Below are 23,046 nucleotides of genomic sequence, written 5' to 3'. Positions count from 1 at the left end.
TGGCAGCATCCCTGCCTCTGTGTTTCCCTGGCCTTCTTCCCTGTGTGTCTGTGTGTGTTGTTTCTGTCTCTTTTAAGGACATTCTCATTGGATTTCGGGTCCTCCCTAATCCACTCTGAGCTCATCTCAATCCTTACCTTAACCACATCTGCAAAGACACCATTTCCAAGTAAGGTCATATGCTGAGGTTACAGTGGACATGAATTTGGGGAAGACACCATACAATCCACTACAGTCTCCTTTACAATAAAAATCGCCTTTTGCCATGGGAAGAATGGCACAGGGATGGTGGAGCCCTTGTACACAGATACTCATGAAGACCCCCTGCCCTGGCAATGGGGAAAGTTCCGAATCTCCGGTCTGGGGGGAACCCCCTTGTCTGTTTTTCTCTGAAACCCCTGGCTCCAGCCTCTTGGAAATCATTTCTTGACTGTTATGTGTCCTGACCCATCTGAAGTGCGTTCTGGGAGGTGGGCCTCCCTCAGGACAGCACAGCTTTCACCACCAGCCTGATTCCTACTTGTACAAGTTCAGGGGCTGAGTGTGATTTTAAGCTCCAACCTTCCAAGGCCTTTACTGGAACAGGTTCATGGGATGTTTGGGTAATTCAATTTCTTAAAAAACAACCTTTAGATCTATTTGCTTCCAATCCATTCCTCATGCTGGTAACCACATCCAAAATTCCTACACATAGTTGTCAAAACTGCTTTTATCATTGGTAGCATCATTAGTGATTTTTCTTCTTCCTCAAATCCAAGCCTCCTTGTCAATTTCTTAGTGGCTACCTTGGGGCCAGCTGAAAGGGCTGGCTTGGGTGGAATCATACACTCTTAATTTGATGTTTGCCACAGAAGTGAATCCCTTTGTAAGAGAATTTTTAATAATGAGCCTTTATTTCTTGAAGACTTTTCCCGTCTTATTTCCTGTAATTATTCAATACATAGGGCATAGAAACAGTCAACTTACCTACATCTAAAGAAAACAAAAACAGAAACACACAAATGTCTGGACACACCCTATTTTCTTTTATTTCCTCTTGGAAACTTGTCATTTTTTTCCTGAACTCATCTCAGTAATATCTTGCTACAAGTGCTGGAGTATAACCAACATACACTACCATTCTGGTCCTTTTCCCAAAGTTTCTCTTAGAGCTATAGGCTCAGTATATATTTGGTCTGTCTTTTTTTTTTTTTTCTTTTTTTTTACATCTTTATTGGAGTATAATTGCTTTACAATGGTGTGTTAGTTCCTGCTTTACAACAAAGTGAATCAGTTATACATATACATATGTTCCCATATCTCCTCCCTCTTACATCTCCCTCCCACCCTCCCTATCCCACCCCTCTAGGTGGTCACAAAGCACAGAGCTGATCTCCCTGTGCTATGCGGCTGCTTCCCACTAGCTATCTTTCTTACGTTTGGTAGTGTATATATGTCCATGCCTCTCTCTCGCTTTGTCACAGCTTACCCTTCCCCGCCCCCCATATCCTCAAGTCCATTCTCTAGTAGGTCTGTGTCTTTATTCCTGTCTTACCCCTAGGTTCTTCATGACATTTTTTTTTCTTATATTCCATATATATGTGTTAGCATACGGTATTTGTCTTTCTCTTTCTGACTTACTTCACTCTGTATGACAGACTCAAGGTCCATCCACCTCACTACAAATAACTCAATTTCGTTTCTTTTTATGGCTGAGTAATATTCCATTGCATATATGTGCCACATCTTCTTTATCCATTCATCCCATGATGGACACTTAGGTTGTTTCCATCTCCAGGCTATTGTAAATAGAGCTGCAATGAACATTTTGGTACATGACTCTTTTTGAATTATGGTTTTCTCATGGTAAATGCCCAGTAGTGGTCTGTCTTTCAAGTTATCACAAGCAAGACTTTTCCTAATTGTATTATTCCTGCCTACCATGGGACTACATCTTTCTAGCCAGCCATACCTCTCTCCTTGCTGGCCACTCTCTACTTCCCTGACCCATCTTCTCTCACTTTCCTTTACCAGTGTATCCAGACTCACTGCCTTCTATCTCTTCCCAGACAGAACAGGTTTTTGCATATGCTGTTCCCTCTGCCTAAATCTTGGCCTGGCTGCCTCCCTCACCTATAATTCAGGTCTTGGCTCAAATACTCCCTCTTAGTGGGGTCTTTCCAGACTGTCCCATTTCAGTTTGTTTCTTCATAGCATTTACCACCGTCTGATATTATCTTCTTTACTTGTTTACTTATCATGGTCCAGACCCCACTCCCCTTGCACATGGGCTATGTGAGGACCAGGCTCCTGTTGGCCGTGTTTGCCACTGCATCGTTAGTGTTAAGAACTGTGCTTGCCACACAACTGTTAGGACAACAAATGCCAATATTAATACACTACTCCGTGCCAGACACTGTTTTAGCTCTTTATTGAAAACTTTTTAATGACAAATTTTAAAGATACACAGACGTGGAATAAGATGATGGCCCTCGTAAGGCCCATCACCCAGATTCAACATTATCAAGATGTGGCCACACTTGCTTCTTCTTTCTTTCCTTCTTTCTCCTTCTTTCACTTCTCTTTCCTTTTCTTTGTTTCTGTTGAAGTATTCTACAGAAAATCTCAGGCATCATTTCCCTTCTCTGCCCCACTACATCCTTCAGTGTATACCTTTTTAAAAAATGGATTTTCTTGATAACTAACAAGGTCCTACTCTATGGCACAGAGAACTATATTCAATATCCTGTCATAAACCATAGTGGAAGGCAATATGAAAAAGAATATGTATATATATGCATGACTGAATCACTTTGCTGTATACCAGACAGCAAACATTGTGAATCAACTATGCTTCAGTTTAAAAAAAAAAAGAATTTTTCTTATGTAACTTCAATGCCATTTGTATGCCTTAAAAAATTAGAAGTGATTTCTTGGTATCATCACTCAGTCCATATTCATATTTCCCTGATTGCCTCAAAAATAACTTTTAAATGTTGAGCTGTTTGAATTAAGAGCCAAACTAGGTCCAAACATTGCATCAGTTTGTTATTTCTCTTAAATCTCCTTCCCACCTGCCCTGCTGCTGACCTGTTGAAGAAAGGGGTGATTATTATTAACTTTTCAGTTATGAGATGATGAGGGCCCAAAATGGGGCTGGATGATGAGGACGAAAATGAAGAAATGTTCCAAAGAGACTTTGTGGAGTAAGGTCATCTGGTCGACCCTACTTTAGGTCCATAGAGTGGTGATACCACTGCCCGCTCAGAAGCACTCAGGAACTATGAGAATAACAATTGCCTTGCTCCCTCTTACAGGGTCCCTGGTGTGACGGCTGAAAGGAACCCTCAGATCAGCTAATTGTAGCTCGTGTTTTAGTCCGACAGACCATCTGTACAATTCTCCCACTTCTTCACAAAATTCCCTCTTTATCTTGCGGCCTCTGAAGCTTGTCAATCACTGTACTTGCTGTGGTTCCCACACCAGCTGTGCACCAAAACTCATGGAGTTTGTTCTGCTCATTTAAAAATACACTCAAATATCTGGTTACCTATCCCAGACCTTCCGAATGAGAAGCTGTAGGTGTGGTACTTGGGAATATGTATTTTCAAACCACTTTCTGGATGACCGTGATGCTAATTTCAACAGCTAGATCATCTCAGAGCCTGTTTCCTTTGATAGCTTTTATTTTTATGGGTAATATTTTCCTGCTTTTTGCCCTGTGTAGTGACTTTTTGGTTGTAGGCTCGATATTGTGGGTGATCTATCTGAAGGAGTCTGGATTATGCTATTTTCCTTTAAAAAGTGTTGTGTTTTGTTTTGGCGGGTAATTAACTTATCAGAGGCTCTCCTTGCGCCGTCAAGACTTGGTTTTAGGCTTTGTTAGGGTGAGTCTAAAGGAGCCTTTATATTAGGGCATAATCCTTCTCCCCAAAGCAGAACCTTCTAGTGTCTCAGCTGAATACTGAGACAGTACATCCTGTAACAAGAAGATCTCTCCACTCTGGCTTGAACACTGACTTACAGCATCATGTGATCTCTAGTACTTCCATTCTGCCCTCAACTCCATAGCAGCCAGTTTCTTACAAAGTCTCACCCTGTGCGTGTGCAGCCTGTTTGTTGACCAAAAACTGACAGGGAACCCTTGTTATGGGTTAAATTGTGTTCCCCCAAAAGATACGTTGACGTCTGAACCCCTAACAATTCATAATGTGACCTTTACTTGGAAATAGGGTCTTCATAAAGGTAATTGAGTTAAAATGAGGTCATCAGAGTGAGGTCATCTATCTAACCCAATAGAAGTGGTGTCCTTTATAAAAAAAGACATTGGACACAGAGACATATGCACAAAGAGAAAGCCATGTGAAGATGAAGGGAGAGATCAAGGTGATACATCTTCAAGCCAATGAATGTCAATGATTGACAGCAAACCACCGGACACAAGTGGGGAGGCGTGGAACACATTCTCCCTCACAGCTCTCAGAAGAAACCAACCCCACTGACACCTTGATTTCAGACTTCCAGCCTCCAGAATTATGAGAATAAATTTTTGTTGTTTAAGCCACCCAGTTAGTGGTACTTTGTTATGACAGCCCTAGCAAATGAATACATGCCCACACAGACTTCTGGAGCCCCCTCTATATGACTTCCTCCTCCCTGGCAGCCAGCCCCACAAGTTCCATTTGCTCTAATAGCAGCTCTAAACTCCGATCTTCGCTTTCTCAGCTCAGCAGGACTGTTGGACTCTTCCTGGTCTCCAGCTTCTTGTGCTCACTTTACATGTTTTCCTTCTCTGAGGGATTGCAGCTGTGTACTATCTATTGTCCAAAGCCTTAAAATGGTTGTGTTCTTTTGTCTAGTTTTGTAGCTGTTTATGGTGAAAGGCAACTCCAGTATTTGTTACTGGCCAGAAGTGAAATTTCTTTTCTTTTCTTTTAATATTTATTTATTTATTTGGTTGCACCAGGTCTTAGTTGTGGCAGGAGGACTCCTTAGTTGCGGTTCCAGGTCTCCTTTAGTTGCGGCTCACTGACTCCTTAGTTGCAGCATGTGGGCTTCTTAGTTGCGGCTTGCCAGCTCCTTAGTTGCGGCACAGGGGCTCCTTAGTTGTGGCATGAGAACTCTTTGTTGCGGCATGCGTGTGGGATCTAGTTCCCTGACCAGGGATCGAACCTGGGCCCCCCTGCATTGGGAGCATGGAGTCTTATCCACTGCACCGCCAGGGAAGTCCCCAGAAGTGAAATTTCTGTTCTAAGTTCTTCGAATCAACTCATTTAATCTTCTCAACAACTCCATGAGGTACGTTACTGTCTTCATGAGTTCCAGATTAAAAAAACAGAGGCAAAAAAGAAAAGAAAGATTAAATAACTTGTCCAAGGATATGTCTTATAAATGGTGGAGCTAGATTTTGAATCTAGACAGTTTAGCTTCACGGTCTATGCTCTTAAACATTAACCTATTATCTGACATAATAGGTGTTCAATGAATGCATTTTCAATAAATGAATATAAGGCTGTTTCTTCTAACTTTTACCATTTAGCCTTCTGTTCCACCTGCTTAGGAAAACTCCAACATTAAATCAACCCACTATCTTCACTTTTCCTGCACCCAGACTTTTAAGCACTCTGGAGAAAACCACCTTCTGGGAAGAATGAACTCCTATCCAGTTATCCAGGCCTTTGAAAATACCTAATAATTCTGTATGTCTCTAGTCTTTGCCCTCCATTTGCTGTTGTTTCTCACCTCAAATTTCAAATATCTGTACCTCCACACTTGTTCTTTTCAGAAAAAATACAATTTCCAGCCGTGAACTCTTAGTTTCTTGCTTATTCCTATCAGTCTGACTTGTATTGGCACCCATCCTTGCCTTTCCTCTACTGTCAAAATATTTAGCATTTCTATTTCTATCTAAGGCTCATCCGCTTTTAGCTGCTGCCCACCGTCTTTCTTCCCTTTCACAGCCAAGCTTTGGAAGTGTTGTTTAAATCCTGTCTGCATTTCTTCATCTCCCTTTCACTGAGCTCAATCTGGCTTCTGTACTTATCACTTCATTCATTTATTAATGTTAGCTTTTATTTTTATCAATTTCATCCTTTTGCTTTCTTTAAATGTATTGATTCTTTTCTAAAATTAATTTATTTTATTTTTATTTATTTACTTTTGGCTGTGTTGGGTCTTTGTTGCAGCGCGCGGGCTTCTCATTGTACTGGCTTCTCTTGTTGTGGAGCACGGGCTCTAGGCACGTGGGCTTTAGTAGTTGTGGCATGTGGGCTCAGTAGTTGTGGCTCATGGGCTCTAGAGGGCAGGCTCAGTAGTTGTGGCGCACGGGCTTAGTTGCTCCGCGGCATGTGGGATCTTCCCGGACCAGGGCTTGAACCCGTGTTCCCTGCATTGGCAGGCGGATTCTTAACCGCTATGCCACCAGGGAAGCCCCATATTGATTCTTTCTTAATTCCTTAGTTTAAATGTTTAATTCACTATGTGTTCTATCTATCAATATAAATATTTAAGGTCATGAAGCTTCCCCTGCTTTATCTGTGTCTTATAGATTCTTATCTGCAGAATTCCTTTCTATATAGTTTTTTTTTTCTTTTTTCTTCTTTTCTACAGAGTTTAAAAGTTTTGTTTGGGTTTTCTCATTAATCCAAAAGTGTTTATCAGAAAATTTAAGAGTTTTCTGTATGGTAAAGTCTCTTGTTTTCTGGTTTTGTAATTAGTATCTATTTTATGGCATTTTGAACAGAGTACATTATTTTATATTATTTCTACTTTGGGGAAACTTCTCTGTGGTTTTATATACAGTCAATTTTTGAATATCCCATGGAAAACTTAAAAACAAAGATTTACCTTCTGTTTTCAGATTACAGAGTTCAACATATTAAAAAAAACCAAATTTGTATTATTAATTATATTTTTATTTCTCCTCCGTCCTTATTTATTTAGGAAACCGTGAACATAGGAAACCGTGCCCATTCCGTGAGTACGGGCTAGAAAGTGTTGAGACTTGTCCCTATTCTCAGCATGGTGCAGGAGAAGGAGCGATGTGATGGTTTCACAGCCCAGAGCACCCCGAGGAGCAGAAGAGTGATTTCCCCTGCTCCTGAGTGGGGAATGGAAATGGGGCAGAGAGAGAGTTACAGGCGTGGAGGATGAGAAATGGGGATGTTGCAACCTTTGTTAATCAGTGATCTGAGACCAGATTATGCAGCGTAATCTCAGTGGGTGCCGGGAGCACGGACAAAGAATAAGTGCCAGGCCCTGTGCCTGGCACCAAGTAAGTTCCCCACCCCCACCCCTGGTGAAGGAAGGCTCTACGTGATTGAGATATAATGTCTACCACCCATTTCCATGGGACTTGAAGAAGAAATTCAGTTCAGTCATAGACCAGTTTTGCACACTCATCCCACAACGTCTGTAGCTCCAGCTGAGATCTCTCTATGAGTTCCAGACTTCTATCCAGGTTATATTAGATTTTTCTGTTTCAAGTTGAGCACGCTCCAAATGAAACCCATCTCCTCACGTCTTCTCACCCTTCTCACTCCTCAACTAACACCCATTCTTCTTCTTCTCTTCCCTGTTTTACTAAATATTATCAACATTCGTTCAGTTGTCTAGGACAGAAACCAGGGTGTTGTGTTGGGGGGGTGTAGCTCAGAAAATGCTAGAAATTAAAAGCCAACTAAGGCATCTCTATCCTATTATCACTCATCTATACTGGGGCTTCACTGGCAATTTAGCTTAAAAATTAGGCATGCTTTTTAAATGGTTTGAAAAATCACTGTAGAAGAGGATGCAGTAAATGGAGCAAAAGAGACTAGAAACCCTTCATACAAGCCAAAGCCACTGAAAAGCCTGGGGGCTGGGGTAGGGAATTGGAGAGGTGAGTGTGACAGAGGTGAGTGGCCAAAGGGAGGCAGGTTCAGGAAAAGACCTTCGTTGGCTGTCTTGGTCTTCATCCCAGTGTGTGTTCTGCGGGGATGGGGAAGGAGGAAGCCTGAGCCTCATCAAGAAGGGCCTAAGGGGACTTCCCTGGTGGCGCAGTGGATAAGAATCTGCCTGCCAATGCAGGGGACACGGGTTCGAGCCCTGGTCCGGGAAGATCCCACATGCCGCGGAGCAACTAAGCCCGTGCGCCACAACTACTGAGCCTGCGCTCTAGAGCCCATGAGCCACAACTACTGAGCCCACATGCCACAACTACTAAAGCCCACGTGCCTAAAGCCCGTGCTCTGCAACAAGAGAAGCCACCGCAATGAGAAGCCCACTCAATGCAACGAAAAGCAGCCCCTGCTCGCTGCAACTAGAGAAAGCCCGCGCGCAGCAACAAAGACCCAATGCAGCCATAAATAAATAAATACATAAATAAATAAATAAATTTATGGGAAAAAACAACAAAAAAAGAAGGGCCCAGGGAATCAGATTGCCTGCTGCTCCTTCCTGGACAAAGCTGACTGCTCTCCATGGCTCTTCAGGAATCCAAGGAGCCTGATGTCTATCAGGAGAATTTTGAACCCATGTCCTACCTGGACTACTTCAAGATGAACCAGGATCCCCTGGGGGATGAAGTCCTCCATTTCCTGCTAAAGCACTACAATATCACTTTTAAACCAGGTGCAGGTCTCCTTCACCTCTGAGGGGAGAGATGGGAGAGTGTGGGAGGAGGGGTGGCCATGCAAATTTTAAATCAGATGCTGGTCTTCTTCAATCGTAGGGCAGGCTTAGGGTGGGTCTGGGGAGGGATGGCCAGAGCATGGGCAGCGACTTGGGACCTTCAGAGTGTGTGGAACTCCCCTAAGGGAAGACTTTAGATACACCAGGTGTGTGTATGGTGCATGGTGGGATGCCTTCAAAGTTGGTGGGGTCAGATTTCCTCCTCCAATAAAGTCTAAGAGCTGTGGGCTCTGGTGGTCCTGAGTGGGCCTGTCTTCTCCCTGTAACTGGCTAAAGAAACTACAACGGCATCAGAAAGCGTAGAAAACCTTGCTCCAAATTCAGCATCACCACTCTTCTGCCTGCTTACCATGGTAGCCCATGTAAACAGGTGCTAGGCCACCTGGACCACTAAAATCAAATAATGGGTATCTTTTCATCATTCACATGAGAATAAAACATAACCTGATAGCCAGAATTTTCCCAATTAAAATTTTCTGCCATCAAATTTTCTTAAGCCTTCGATGCCTGCTTCAATTTATTTGCTACTGTACCCTACGAATACAACAATAAACAGACAAACAAAATGTAGCAGCAGAACCCAGGAGCAAGTGAGCAGGCTAAGGGTAGCAGTCGGCCAGGACCCCTGGGTCCAGCTCATTTTCTCTCCTCTCAGCCTTGTTGTTTATCCTGGAAGCCTCTTGCCAGGGTCCAAATGCTACTGATATTTTGTGTCAACACAATCTCTCGTGGCTGAAGGGAAGCAAGACAGGAAGGGGAGACCAAGGGCTCTGTAAGCAGGCCCCGAATTCTCCTTTTCATCCCCATACTGCCAAGCGAGTCTCTGGAATACAGGTGGTACTCAATAAATGCTTGCTGATTGATCTTTGGAATGTTACAGACGGTCTCAGTGGGGCCATAGGGCACCTCAACAAAGAGTGCTTGGAATAGGGAAACCAGTATACTCAGGAATGTGATTAGATTTCTTCTCTGGACACTTCTTTACAGTGGTAAATGGGCAGGTGAAATGTCAAAGCTGGTTCTCTAACACCCAGCCACCAAACTCCCCTGCTTCTAACACTAACCCTACCAAGACTCTCCACGCTCAGTGTGCTGGGGCAGTCAGTGCAGGCAAAGTTCCCAGTCCTGGAGTTTACATTCCCAGATGGTTGACTCCCTGTAGCCTCTCCCAATGGGACAAGGAAAGTGGAGCCTTTTGGGAAATGTGGACTCAGAGCCCTGTCTTGATACTGATGATTCAGAACATTCTTGTTCTAAAACAGGTGGGCTGGAAGGAAAACTCCTGGTGGATCTCAGCTCTGGGCCCACCATCTACCAGCTCCTCTCTGCCTGCGAGTCTTTCAAAGAGATCATTGCCATCAGCTACCCAGACAGAACTGCCAACAGCTGGAGAAGTAGCTAAAGAAGATGCCAGGGGCATTTGACTGTTCTCGGTGGTGAAATATGTGTGTGAGCTTGAGGGGAACAGGTAAGGGGGTTATTGTTTGTTTTTGAGTCTCCAAGATACCAGGAGCTTCACTTAGCTCCCGAATCAAGAATTTTCCATGGGGCTCATGTAGAAATGACAAGGCAGATGGAGACAAAGAAGGAAGGAAAGAAATCAGTGGGGCCCCAAGAAGAAAGGAGGAAGAGTGAGATATGAATACTATAAAGACCAAAAGAGGGGACTTCCCTGGTGGCACAGTGGTTCAGAGTCAGCCTGCCGATGCAGGGGACACGGGTTCGTGCCCCGGTCCGGGAAGATCCCACATGCCGCAGAGCGGCTGGGCCCGTGAGCCATGCCTTCTGAGCCTGCGCGTCTGGAGCCTGTGCTCCGCAACGGGAGAGGCCACAACAGTGAGAGGCCCACGTACCGCAAAAAAAAAAAAAAAAAAAAAGACCAAAAGAGGGAACAGAAAGAGCTGGCTAGAGACAAACCTGGTGTGGAAGAAACATCACCAAGGTCCACATGGAATGCCAAGGTCTGAGCCCAAGCAAATGGAGAACCCGCTGGGCTGCCTCCATTCTGATTGGCTGGTGCCCCTGTTGTTCCATTTACAAGCTCCAGGGGGCTCTAAACTTGTGGAATCTTTTCGTGGATCTCAGGAGATAGGGGTTAGAATTTAGACAATCTTGCACTGCAAGTGGAACAGAATTTACTTACCTTGTGTATTTTCATTGAATTTCAGGGCATCAGGAAGGTCCACCATAGCCCTTCCACTCCCCAAATCTCACCCTCCCTAGTTAGGTAAGATAGTTGAGGTTGTACGTTAGATTCTTATTCCTTTTGCTTAGGACTATAGCTTATTTTTTTTTTTTTTTTTTGCTTTTTTAAAATTGAGGTATAGTTAATTTACAACGTTGTGTTAGTTTCAAGTGTAGAGCAAGGTTATTCAGTTATACATATACATATATATATATTCTTTTTCAGATCTTTTCCAATACAGGTTATTACAAGATATTGAGTATAGTTCCCTGGGCTATAAGTAGGTCCATTTTGTTTACCTATTTTATATATAGTAATGTGTATATATTAGGACTATGACTTTTTAAAAAATACGGAGCTGGAAACAGCAAGCCTTTTAGCACTAGTCCTTATTCACACAACAGTACGAATGCAGCCCGCATCCTGAGAACAGGTATAGGTAAGAAGGAAATGTATGAGGTGGTGAGGAGGTTGAGTGGAGTGGCCAGGGGACAAAGGGACAGAAAGGTAATGGAGAGACTTGGGCCCCCAACAAAGTGCCCCAAGCTCACTTAGTAGTTTTGCTCAGCTGATTCCAGGCCGACTTTCCGTTTCTGGAGGCACTTGTCTGGGTCGCGTTAAACACAGACTAGTAGAAAGAGAATGGGCTACCTGCCAGGGGTTCATTGCCGACAGAGGGCCTGCAGGTAGACAGAAGGCTGACCGCGGGGTCGGCAGGTCTTGGGCTTGACTTTGTCCACAGCTGGTTCAGGACCAGGTCTCTCTCTGGGACTCAGTTTCTTCATCTGTAAAGCCGGCAACCTGCTGTTCCGGGAGCCTGTACGCCAAGCAGAGAACGGCTGGGAGTGATGTGCGCGGTCTACGCGATAAGCATGACCCACTGGCCCCTCTTTCCTTTTCCCTCCACTCCAGAGACAGGGGGGCCTAGAAGGAGGAGCGCGTAAGGAGAGCCATCCGCCAGGTACTCAAGTGTGACATCCTGAAACAACAGCCCTTGGAACCTGCGGTCCTGCCCCTGGCCGACTGCCTCATTTCCTCCCTGTGCCTCGAGGCTGCCTGCCCCACCCTGCAGGCCTGCCTGGACGCACACCCTGCGTCACCTCAGGACCCTGCCCCGGCCCAGGGGCCATCTGATGCTGAGCGGGGACTTTGAGGCCAGCTTCTTCATGGTGGGGGTCAAGAGGTTCTCCGCATTGCCCCTGGACGAGAAATTCCTGCGGGAGGCCCTGCAGGAGACCGGCTTCATCATTGAGAAGCTGGAGGAGTTTCCGCAGGCCACTGAGACCTACTTGGATGACTGCTCCGACGACACAAGGTTCTTCTTCCTGGTGGCCTGGAGAAGGGACCGAGGCGGCGACTTGGAGGAATGGGCAGCAAGCAGGGCAGGACTCCAGCCATCACTCTGCGACCTCATTCGTGTTCCTCTCCATTTAGTCAGCTTTTCTTAGAACCCTTACCAGCAAATGATTGCCAGGTAAATAGGGATGCTTATCTCAAACAGAGAGGTTTATAATATGCTTCACTAATGGCCCAGGGTTGGGAAAAAGAATTGGACCAGAGAAATAAAGCTGTGCCTCCTTCGTGCTGAGGGCTCTTCAGGGTTGCGTGGAATGAAGGGGAAGAATCCCTTCCCGTTCCCCTATTTTAGGCAATTCAGACTACACAACTTCTGAGCTCACTCCCCACCTGCATCCTCATCCCTGCTAATACTGCAGCCCCACCCCATGAAATGGAAAGCACATGCATGGATTTTGACACTTGGCTCTCTGGCTTACTTGCTCCTGTGACTTTAGGTGGGCACCTGGTATCTCAGAGCCTCAGTTTTCCTATCTGTGAAATGGAAATCATCACACCCTTCCCCAGGGTTATTGTGACACCCCAAAGATATAACATGAATGCACTTGGTACATAACCACGTGAGCAACTTCATGTGTTTTTTAAGTTTGGCTGACCTTATAGATACATATCATAAGCAGTTCTAAAAAGAGCAAGAGAAGTTGTTTTCCTTCTTTGTCCAGTGAAACCCTCCTAACCCAGTTTGGGGCAGGGATGGGACACTTGGAAAAGACTTTTTGAAAGAAGTAGCAAAGAAATCAGTGAGCTCTAAAGGGTGACCAAGAGTAAGTCAGGTGAAGGAATCGGGGGTGAAGGACAGGAACTTCTAGTACAGGTACTGAGAACCAGAGGGGAGATAACATACTGTGTTTGGTGAACTTCAAGAAAAATTGAAGACATTTGGGTACCAAGATTGTGGCCCTATCCCTCTAGGGCACTGCTGATACACCAGGCACCTGGCATGGTAGAACAGGCCAGCGCTTCAAGGGAACAGAGGAGTGTCAAATCAGTGACCGTGGGTGGCGTTGGAGGTGGGCACGCAAGCAATTTAGTCATTCAACAAATATTTGTTGAGTGTCTGCGTCAAGCTGGACCCTGTGAGGAGTGTCAGAACCTTTGCCCAGGGTTGGTCTTCACACTAAACATGGTTGCAACATCTAAGCCCTTGATCACATTCTACACCGTGTGTGCATCTGGGTATATTCTTGTGTGTGTATGTGGGCATGTGCACACGTATGTGTGTGTGTGTTTATGCTGAGGATGGTAGTAGAGATGCGTCAGTTCTATCCCTGGTGCCACCACATGAGTTATAAGTGAGGCTGCCTCCCAAAGGCTGAGGTCAGATCAAGACTAGCTACCAGGACTTGCTTGCAGTAGATGGACCCTGAGGCTGAGTGCTAACACTCCATCCCAAGAGAGCTCCCAGTATACACTGGCATGTGCGCCAGAAAGCTGGGCTGGGCTGGGAAAGCATAAGGCAAGGTGGAAGGGCATATATGGAGGGTGCCCAGGGCGGGAGCTCTTGGCGCGATTGAGGTGCCCAGTCTCTGCCTTCCTGCAGGAAGTGTGGACATGCACCTGGGGAAGTTTCTTCTGGGGTCCTAGTGTTAGTTACATGAGTTTTCACATTGGGAGCTATTGGCTTCTTGACATGACATTCAAGTGTGTGCTTTATGGGCTGCCTGTGAGCGGGCATTTGAGTGTTTACCTTCATGGGAGATGAGAGATATCAATGTGTGTGAGCCGTGGCTGGTGACCGGAGAAGGTTTACAATTTGCTGAGATAACGGGCAGCACATTTCTGTTAAGTTCTACAGTGAGGCAGAATTAGCTCGGGAGAGGGACGATGATGGGAAGCACAGAAGAGACAGGGATTAGTTCCTGCTCAGGAACTGAGGAAGGTTTCATGGAGGAAGTGGCAGCCAAGACGCGTTTTAAAGGAGGATGAAGGTTGGAAAAGCATTCCCCCCGGAGGAAACAATACTGTTACAAAACATGGCCTTGGGAAGATGCTGAGTCAATGATGTGATGTTTCCGTTGCCTAGAGTGTGGGCTCCCTATGCGAGAGCAGAGGGAGGCGAGGGCAGGAGGGCAGCTTGGGGCATTGGGCTCTGTGAGCCTCTCCAGTGGTCATCAGAGTTCATCAATAAATATTTATTTAGCATCTGCCAGGCACTGAGAACGCAAGAACAAATATGATACAATTCTTGCCCTTGCCGGGCTCACAGACAGTTATGACAGCCGTTAGAGGAAGTGAGGGAACACAGAAGGAATTGCCTAATTTGGGAGAGGTCAGGGAGGCTTCACAAAGAGGTAATGTTTAAAGTGAGCCTTGAACTAACTGTAAATACCAGGTTGCCAGGCAGACAGTGAGGTGGCGGTGGGATGGGGTGATGACGGCATCTCAGGAGGAGGAAGCAGCTTGGCCCAGATGGGAGCCGTGGGTGGACTTCGGGCACGTGTGGGGAACTTCGGTCGGGAAACACGTGCCAAGTGGCTGCTCCCTGCGGGGCCAGTTCTGTATTCTGGGGATGCAGTGGATAAGTCCAGCAAGGCCCTGCCCTCATTCCACTTGGGAGGGGCAGGGAAGGCAGGCAATAATAAAGGAGACCAAAACAAGAGTGTGAGAAGCCCCAAGAAGGAAACAACCAGGGCGATGCTGTGGAGAGTAATAGGCAGAGGGGGTGGGAGGAGATGCCTGGGCTGAGCAGACCTAACTGGGTCCCCGCACAGCCAATGGTGTGAGAGCAGGAGCTCCTGGGGAAGGGTGCCAAGCCCAGCAGCCCCCCTTCTTTATGACAGAGCTCCCCAAAACTAGTGCGGAGAAGGCCTCTGGAAGCAAAACCAACAGGCAGACAGAAGCTGCCAGGCTGCCTGTTGGGTATCTTGTCTGCAGCCCCCCACAGAGAAACCCCTTTCCTTCTTTCCTTCTTCTTTCTTTCCTTCTTTCTTTCTTTCTTCTTTCTTTCTTTCTTTCTTTCTTTCTTTCTTTCTTTTTCTTTCTTTCTTTCTCTCTCTTTCTTTCTTCTTTCTTTCCTTTCTTCTTTCTTTTTCTTTCTTTCTTTTTCTTTCTTTCTTTCTTTCTTTCTTTCTTTCTTTCTTTCTTTCTTTCTTTCTTTCTCTTTCTTTCTTTCTTTCCTTCTTTCTTTCTTTCTTTCTTTCTTTCTTTATTAAAAGATAAATCAAACATCTTTATTTAGTGTTTAGGCATTCAGTTGGTTTTATTTTATTTTTATTTATTTATTTATTTTTTAAAGGTCTTTTTAAAAATATTTATTTAGGCTGTGTTGGGTCTTCGTTTCTGTGTGAGGGCTTTCTCTAGTTGCGGCGAGGGGGGGCCACTCTTCATCGCGGTGCACGGGCCTTTCACTATCGCGGCCTCTCTTGTTGCGGAGCACAGGCTCCAGACGCGCAGGCTCAGTAGCTGTGGCTCACGGGCCTAGTTGCTCCATGGCATGTGGGATCTTACCAGACCAGGGCTCGAACCTGTGTCCCCTGCATTGACAGGCAGATTCTCAACCACTGCGCCACCAGGGAAACCCGGTTTTATTTTTTTTTCCCTAGTACAAACAATGTTTCAAGGAATTATTCTCCATTCTATTCCCCCACATATAGATGCTTTAATATTACTAGGTAGATTTCTAAAAACTTGCTTTTGAGTCAAGAGAAAATTTAAAAATTAATCTATGTTTCCATACTACCCATAATATTTTATTTTTTTGGCCACGTGTTATGCGGGATCTTAGCTCCCCCCGACCAAGGATCAAACCCGTGCCCCCTGAAGTGGAAGCACAGAGTCCTAACCACTGGACCACCAGGGAATTCCCACTACCCATAAAATTTAAAGCAATTTGTTGCTCCACTGCTAATTTCGTTGTATAGATATAAAACTTTGTACAATCTGTTCCTTGCAGAGTATTGCCCAAGGCAGTGATTCACTACATTTGAGGACATCGATTTCTGTGTCATTGGTATCAAGTAGAGGGATGTCATTACAACGGATGTTGTAGGACAGTCTTTGTTTAATTTCCAGGGATTGAGGACCTATAGGAGCTCTTTGGCACATTTTCAGGGAGTTTCTAAACATCATGAAATGATGTTTATGATTGTGAAATAAAGTTCATATTTTATGGCAAGACAAGAAAAATTTAAATGCAAAAAATTCTCCTCTGCACTTTGGCCTCCCCTCTCCCCCCACTGTGCATTGTGTATCTTCATTACCCATCCACCAACCCTCCCCCATCAGCAGAAATAGCTGCTCAACCATAAAGAACAACATTCTCCCAGCACCAACAAGACAACTCAAATGATAACATTCCTTCTTGATCTCGTAAGGGGTCACATGACCTACCACGATGACCCTTAGATCTGGATTATGTAAACTCAGTAATACTTCACTTGTTGGACAGCCCTCTGTCTCAAAAACTTATATAACTGTGCCTTGAGTTCTAACGGGCTGAACAGTTCTCAGAGCTTTCTGAGATGCTCTTCCCGGGTTATAAGCCTCAAATTTGGCTCAAATAAAAATTTCCATTTCTTTTTAAAAAATATTTATTTATTTAATTTATTTATTTTTGGCTGCGTTGGGACTTCGTTGCTGTATGCGGGCTTTCTCTAGTTGCGGCGAGCGGGGGCTACTCTTTGTTGCAGTGCGTGGACTTATTGCGGTGGAGAAGCCCGCGCTGCGGCATGCGGGCTCTTCACTGCGGTGTGCGGGCTCCTCTCTAGTTGTGGCGTGCGGGTTACAGAGCATCTGGGCTTGGTAGTTGCACTGCACAGGCTTAGTTGCCCCGCGGCATGTGGGATCTTAGTCCCCGACCAGGGATCGAACCTGCGTCCCCTGCATTGGAAGGTGGATTCTAAACCCCTGGCCCACCAGGGAAATCCCAAAAAGCCCCCTTTAAAATATTCAAGGCCTTCCCTTCCAGAGGAAGATCCCAGGCCCTCAGACCTCCAGGGCAAAACCCAGCAGTGAGTGGGGTGGGCAGTGCACTGCTGGGGGACAGCGCAGGTGGCCCTGCTGAATGTGAGTTCCCGTGTGTGGGTGCCCTTGGGGAGAAGGAGGCAAGACAGCTGGGTGGCTCCCAGGGGACCAGTCCTAGCCCAGTTTAGGATTAAGTTTCCCTTGTCCTTCACTCTGTGGACACAAGGGGGCAGCCGAGCCTTGAGCTTGGCAGGCTGCAGGGCCAATGGGGCGGGAGGACTCTCTTCCCTCAATTTTTTTTCTTTTTTAATCTTTATTTTTGGTCATGCTGCATGGCTTCTGGGATCTTAGTTCCCCGACCAGGGATCAAACCCACGCCCTCGGCAGTGAAAGTGCGGAGTCCTAACCACTGGACCACCAGGGAATTCCCTCTTCCCTCCATCTTGCTTGTCCACAGACCGCTCATTGTCTGAGACCTGCTCTCCCGTCCAACCTGACCTCTGAATGTGGGAATCAGGAAGAGGGCCACTGCCAGGACAGAGAGTCCTAATCTTCACTGACCTTCACTTAAGCACATATAATTTGCACAGGCCCTGCCTCATCCACTGTAGAGGCTAAGGCCCAGGAAAGCTAACTCAGATCTGCCCTCTCCAGGGCCCGGCTAGAGACTGGCTCATAAGCAGCCTGGACACACAGACCAAGGGAGAGACACCCCAGCTGACCTCTGGAAGGGCATCCTTCTGGGGCCTCTCTGCTGTAATGAAAACCTCCCCAAAGCCCATGAAGCTGGGGCAGGAAGGCCAAGTACCGTGGACAGGGCATAGTAAGCCCATCATATCCATCCAACAGCTGTTATGCATGTGTTAAGGTCCCGAGCTAGTGCTAGGAGTACAAAGGGGAATTGGATTCAGATTCTTCCCTAAAGTTCACGATCGGGTAGGCAAAAGGCCATTGCAATGTAGTGTGGTAAGTTCGGTGAGAGTTGTGCAAGTCTCAGCAGTGCATTCACCTAGATGTGTGCGTGGGGTGGAGTGGGGTCAGAGAAGGCTTCCTGGAAGTAATGCCCAGGTTAAGGCTTAAGGATAAGAGGGTTTAACCAAGCAAAGGTAGAGAGGGCTTTTAAGGCAAGGGAAAAGTGTAAGCAAGAGATTGAAGAAACAACATGGGAGAGGGGTTCAAGGAAACTAATGTGTCTGAGAAAGTTCCAACCTAATACCCTTTAATGCTGCAACCATCTTATCAGGCTCAGGCTCTGTGATCTGGCTCTTGCCCACCTCTCCTGCCAGTTGAAACGGTTTCCTGAGCAGTTCTGTACATTTGCGTAGGAGCTTTGGAGAACTGAGTTTTTCTAGGCCAGAGCCTACAGGATTAAGGGAAAATGGATGCTGCAAGGGAGACTTGGAGGCTGGGTAATTAGCCTCTGGGTGAGCCTTTCCCTCTGGGGACCTTCCACATCCCTGTCCTTAACAAGTGACCTCCTTGCAAATTGGGGACTGATGGGGAAACTGACAAAGGAAGTAGTGACAGGGTGCTTTCAAGAGGAATCCAGAGGTTGAGACTGTAAACAAACAACCAACACAATCTCAAAAATAAAAACCGTTAAGACTATAAATTGATTGACTAGGTCACATAAAAATTAGATTCCTGATTGGTAAAAGACCCCATAGCCAAAGTGATCAGGCAGACAGATTGGTAGGATTATTGGCAATGATAAAACCAATGGGGGGGCTTCCCTGGTGGTACAGTGGTTAAGAATCCGCCTGCCAATGCAGGAGACATGGGTTCGAGCCCTTGTCCGGGAATATCCCACATGTCACAGAGCAACTAAGCCTGTGAGCCACAAGTACTGAGCCTGTGAGCCACAACTACTGAAACCGGCGCACCTAGAGCCCATGCTCCGCAACAAGAGAAGCCACTGCAGTGAGAAGCCCGCAACAAGAGAAGCCACTGCAGTGAGAAGCCCGAGCACTGCAACGAAGAATAGCCCCCGCTCGCCGCAACTAGAGAAAGCCCGCACACAGCAACGAAGACCCAATGCAGCCAAAAAAAAAAAAAAAGAAAGAAAGAAAATAAATTAAAAAATTAAAAAAAATCCTGACAGGGAATTGATACCTTCTAGAATACACAATGAATACACAAATGAATAACAATGACAGGAGGAAGTCTGAAAAAAAAAAAAAAGGAACAAGGATATGATGAGGAAATTTATAGAAAGGGAAACCCCAAAAGTCACAAACATCTTGGGGCAGAGATTGTATAATTCTTCACCTATTTCCATATCCTCTTTTCTTTGGCACATAGGGGCACCAGGATTTTCTCTGGCCCAAGGAATGTGACTGCATCTGTGCGTCATTCTCTGAGGGCTCTCTCTTCCCTCCCCTGCTGGCTGGATGCAGAGAATCCAGCGGAGGACCCTGAGGCCCTAGGAAATGACAGAGCTACACAGTAGAAGCCTGACCATCTGGAGCAGTACTCTGCCCTTGACCCCCACTACACTGGACCGTGATGTGAACCAAAAATAAACATTTGTTTTGTTAAGCCACTGAGATTTGGGGTTTGTTATATCACTTAGCTTACTCACTATTTAGACGTGCTCAAACTCACCAGAGAAAGGCAAAATTTAAAAAGGTGTATGTAGCTCTTCACTTGTTCTCATGAGACTGGCAAAAATTGGTAAAGTAGATCATTCTAAGAAGTGTGCTAGGGCTTGAAGGTGTGCATGTGCGTATGGTAACCCAGGAACTCCCATGCACTGCTGGTAGGGAGGTAGGCTGGTGGAGCCTTGCTGGGGGCAATCGGGTGGTTCTTAGTAAAATTAAATATGTGGATATCTTGTGGCTCAGCATTTCTACTCCTGGGGATATATCCTGTGAAAAGGCTCACACGGGTCTATATAGAGGAGACATAGATATCTACAGAATGTTGTGCTGGGGAGTTAGGGGCAATTTTGGTGTCCATCACTGGGGGAATGGATAATAAACGAAGGGGATGCAAGTCATGGAGAGTGCAGTGGTCAGAAGTAATGGACCCCATGGGCACACAGCAATGAGAATGGGCCTTCAAAGCATAGTGGAAATGGTGTAAATAAAAATAGATGCATATGGCACTGTTTACAATAGCCAAGACATGGAAGCAACCTAAATGTCCATCGACATGAATGGATAAAGATGTGGTACATATAAACAACGGAATATTACTCAGCCATTAAAAAGAATGAAATAATGTCATTTGCATCCATTACATGGATGGACCTAGAGATTATCATGCTAAGTGAAGTCAGTCAGGCAGAGAAAGACAAATATCATATGATAAAACTTGCACATGGAATCTAAAAATAAAAGATACGAATAAACTTATTTACAAAACAGAAACAGACACACAGACTTAGAGGACGAACTTATGGTTACCAGTGGGGAAGGGTGAGGGATAGATTGGGATTTGGGATTGACACGTACACAATGCTATATTTATTTATTTATTTATTTTTTGCGATACACGGGCCTCTCACTGTCGTGGCTTCTCCCGTTGCAGAGCACAGGCTCCGGACGTGCAGGCTCAGCGGCCATGGTTCACAGGCCCAGCCGCTCCACGGCATGTGGGATCTTCCCGGACCGGGGCACGAACCCATGTCCCCTGTATCGGCAGGCGGACTCTCAACCGCTGAGCCACCAGGGAAGCCGCCACGATGCTATATTTAAAATAGATAACCAACAAAGACCTACTGAATAGCACAGTGAACACTGCTTAATATTCTGTGTTAACCTAAATGGGAAAAGAATCGGAAAAAAAATAGTTACATGTGTATGTATAACTGAATCACTTTGCTGTACACCTGAAACTAACACAACATTGTTAATCAGCTATGCTCCGATATAAAATAAAAATTAAAAAATGCATATGGAACAACAGTACCTATTTTACAAAAATACACATAAAGAATATACATTAAACACCTGGGAATGGTTGCCTAAGGGGAGAATGAGAGTGGAAAATGGGAGGGAAAAAAGAAAATAGAATTGAATGTGTGAATTCATTTGCACTACACAGATTCTTCCTTTCAAAAGCTTTCTGACAAGAGATTGAAGACTGACAGTCACGGCTTTCGACTTCTGAAGCTTGGTTTCCTTTACGAAATCGGATTTCCATGAGGTTATTACACCTCTCTTCAATTTTTTAAAAAGCCCACGTTCAGCCTTCACTGTGCTTTTTCCAATTTCACAAGCGTTCTCTTTTAATCTCCTGACCTCTTGCTTTTTCAAAAACTAAACAATAAAGAGGAACAGAATTATAAGATCCAATCTTAGTCCAAAGAGCTCTTACTCAGAACATGAAACGATTTGCTTTTTACATATGTAGTAAACAGAGGGAGAAAAGAATGAAATACATTGTGCTTTTATTTGTATAGCATTATTAGTGACAGCATGGGTGTCCTAAATATGTATATATATTATAACATTACAGTAATTAGTAGGAAACAAGAAAAAAATCAGTGGAACAGAGAAGACAGCCCTAGTCAGGTCTTAGTAAGTATTGTAAGGATGCATGTGCCAAAGGAGCGTCACACCAAGGAGGAAAGGAGACAAAGCAAAAGCATCCAAAGAGCACAGAAGCCACTAAAGTTGTCAGCTCTTGCCAGGTGGGTGTCGTGGGAGCTCCGCCCTGATTTCCAGCCTCACTGTACTTCGATCGGCATGACATCTGCTGGGCACACGCAGATCTCCAGCAAGCTGGCCCCCTGATACAGCAAAGCCACTGGTCCAGGGCTCTGCCAGAAGCCCCGACTGCCATCTCCCTGCAGTTCACAAGCCGTGTAATGGAGATGGGTAGGGGCTGGATGCCTCTTGGCTGGATGATGAAGTTGGCTGAGGCTGAGGCTCAGGAATCTTGTTCTTTTCTGAGCAGCCCGCCCTGCTCCATCTCAATATCTTTTGTCTCCCCTCACTCTCCTTCCTGTAGCCAAGCAGCTCGCCACTCACCTATTCCTCTCCTTCCCCTCCTTGCCATCCTTCGCAAAGCTTTCTGCAAGCTGGGCAATGGATTCAGTGGCTAGTTTAAAATTTGGACACTCATGAGTATAGATAACCAGAGAGATAACTGGGTAACCAGAGTTTCTAACCGAATCCGTGTCTGTGGCCGTGGGTTTTCAACTCAAAGTTCTGTGGGAGGATGCAGTGTTAGAGCCACAGGAAACGAAATGCAGCTCTCTACACTCACACTGTCCCTCTCGTGGTCTGAGGGAACAGCCTCCTTTCTTCCCCACAGATAGGAGGACTCTCAACAGAAGAGAGAAGTCGAGAGGTGGTGGACTTTAAGAAAAACCTCCCGGGGGCTTCCCTGGTGGCGCAGTGGTTGAGAATCTGCCTGTCATTGCTGGGGACACAGGTTTGAGCCCTGGTCCGGGAAGATCCCACATGCCGTGGAGCAACTAAGCCCGTGCGCCATAGCTACTGAGCCTGCACTCTGGAGCCCACAAGCCACAACTACTCAGCCCTCGTGCCACAACTACTGAAGCCTCCATGCTCCTCAACAAGAGAGGCCACCGCAGTGAGAAGTTCGCACACCGCAACGAAGAGCAGCCCCCGCTCACTGCAACTAGAGAAAGCCTGCACGCAGCAGTAAAGACCCAACGCAGCCAAAAATAAATAAATTAATAAATAAATTATTAAAAAAATAAAAACGTCCCAGGACTTCCCTGGTGGTCCAGTGGGTAAGACTCCACACTCCCAATGCAGGGAGCCCAGGTTCGATCCCTGGCCCAGGAACTAAGATCCCGCCTGCATGCCACAACTAAAGAGTTTGCATGCCACAACTGAAGATCCCACATGCCTCAACTAAAGATCCCACATGCCACAACTAAAGATCCTGCACACGGCAACGAAGATCCCGTGTGCCACAACTAAAACCCAGTGCAGCCAAAATAAATAAATAAATAAATAGAAAAAGAATAACCTCCC

At 45.7% G+C, this 23,046-nt stretch overlaps 1 protein-coding gene across 1 annotated transcript; it reads left to right on the top strand.

Annotated features, from left to right (window-relative positions):
* The first annotated feature begins 8,438 nt into the window (after nt 1-8,438).
* Nucleotides 8,439-12,282, top strand: LOC136126519 (nicotinamide N-methyltransferase-like). Its single transcript, XM_065881687.1, has 4 exons — nt 8,439-8,589; nt 9,912-10,043; nt 11,577-11,679; nt 11,907-12,282. The coding sequence occupies exons 1-4, from the start codon at nt 8,439-8,441 to the stop codon at nt 12,280-12,282; spliced, it is 762 nt and encodes a 253-aa protein (XP_065737759.1).
* The last annotated feature ends 10,764 nt before the right edge of the window (nt 12,283-23,046 follow it).

This window comes from Phocoena phocoena, chromosome 8 (assembly GCF_963924675.1).
Source record: "Phocoena phocoena chromosome 8, mPhoPho1.1, whole genome shotgun sequence".
NCBI classification, from domain to species: domain Eukaryota; kingdom Metazoa; phylum Chordata; class Mammalia; order Artiodactyla; family Phocoenidae; genus Phocoena; species Phocoena phocoena.
This window is presented reverse-complemented; position numbering and strand designations above follow the sequence as displayed.

Excerpts from the sequence above, each read along its gene's own strand:
- LOC136126519 (XM_065881687.1), top strand. The coding sequence starts at position 8,439 with ATGGCTCTTCAGGAATCCAAGGAGCCTGATGTCTATCAGGAGAATTTT. Across the intron at positions 8,590-9,911 it reads CAATATCACTTTTAAACCAG|GTGGGCTGGAAGGAAAACTC; the intron begins GTGCAGGTCTCC and ends GTTCTAAAACAG. Across the intron at positions 10,044-11,576 it reads AACTGCCAACAGCTGGAGAA|CTGGTTCAGGACCAGGTCTC; the intron begins GTAGCTAAAGAA and ends CTTTGTCCACAG.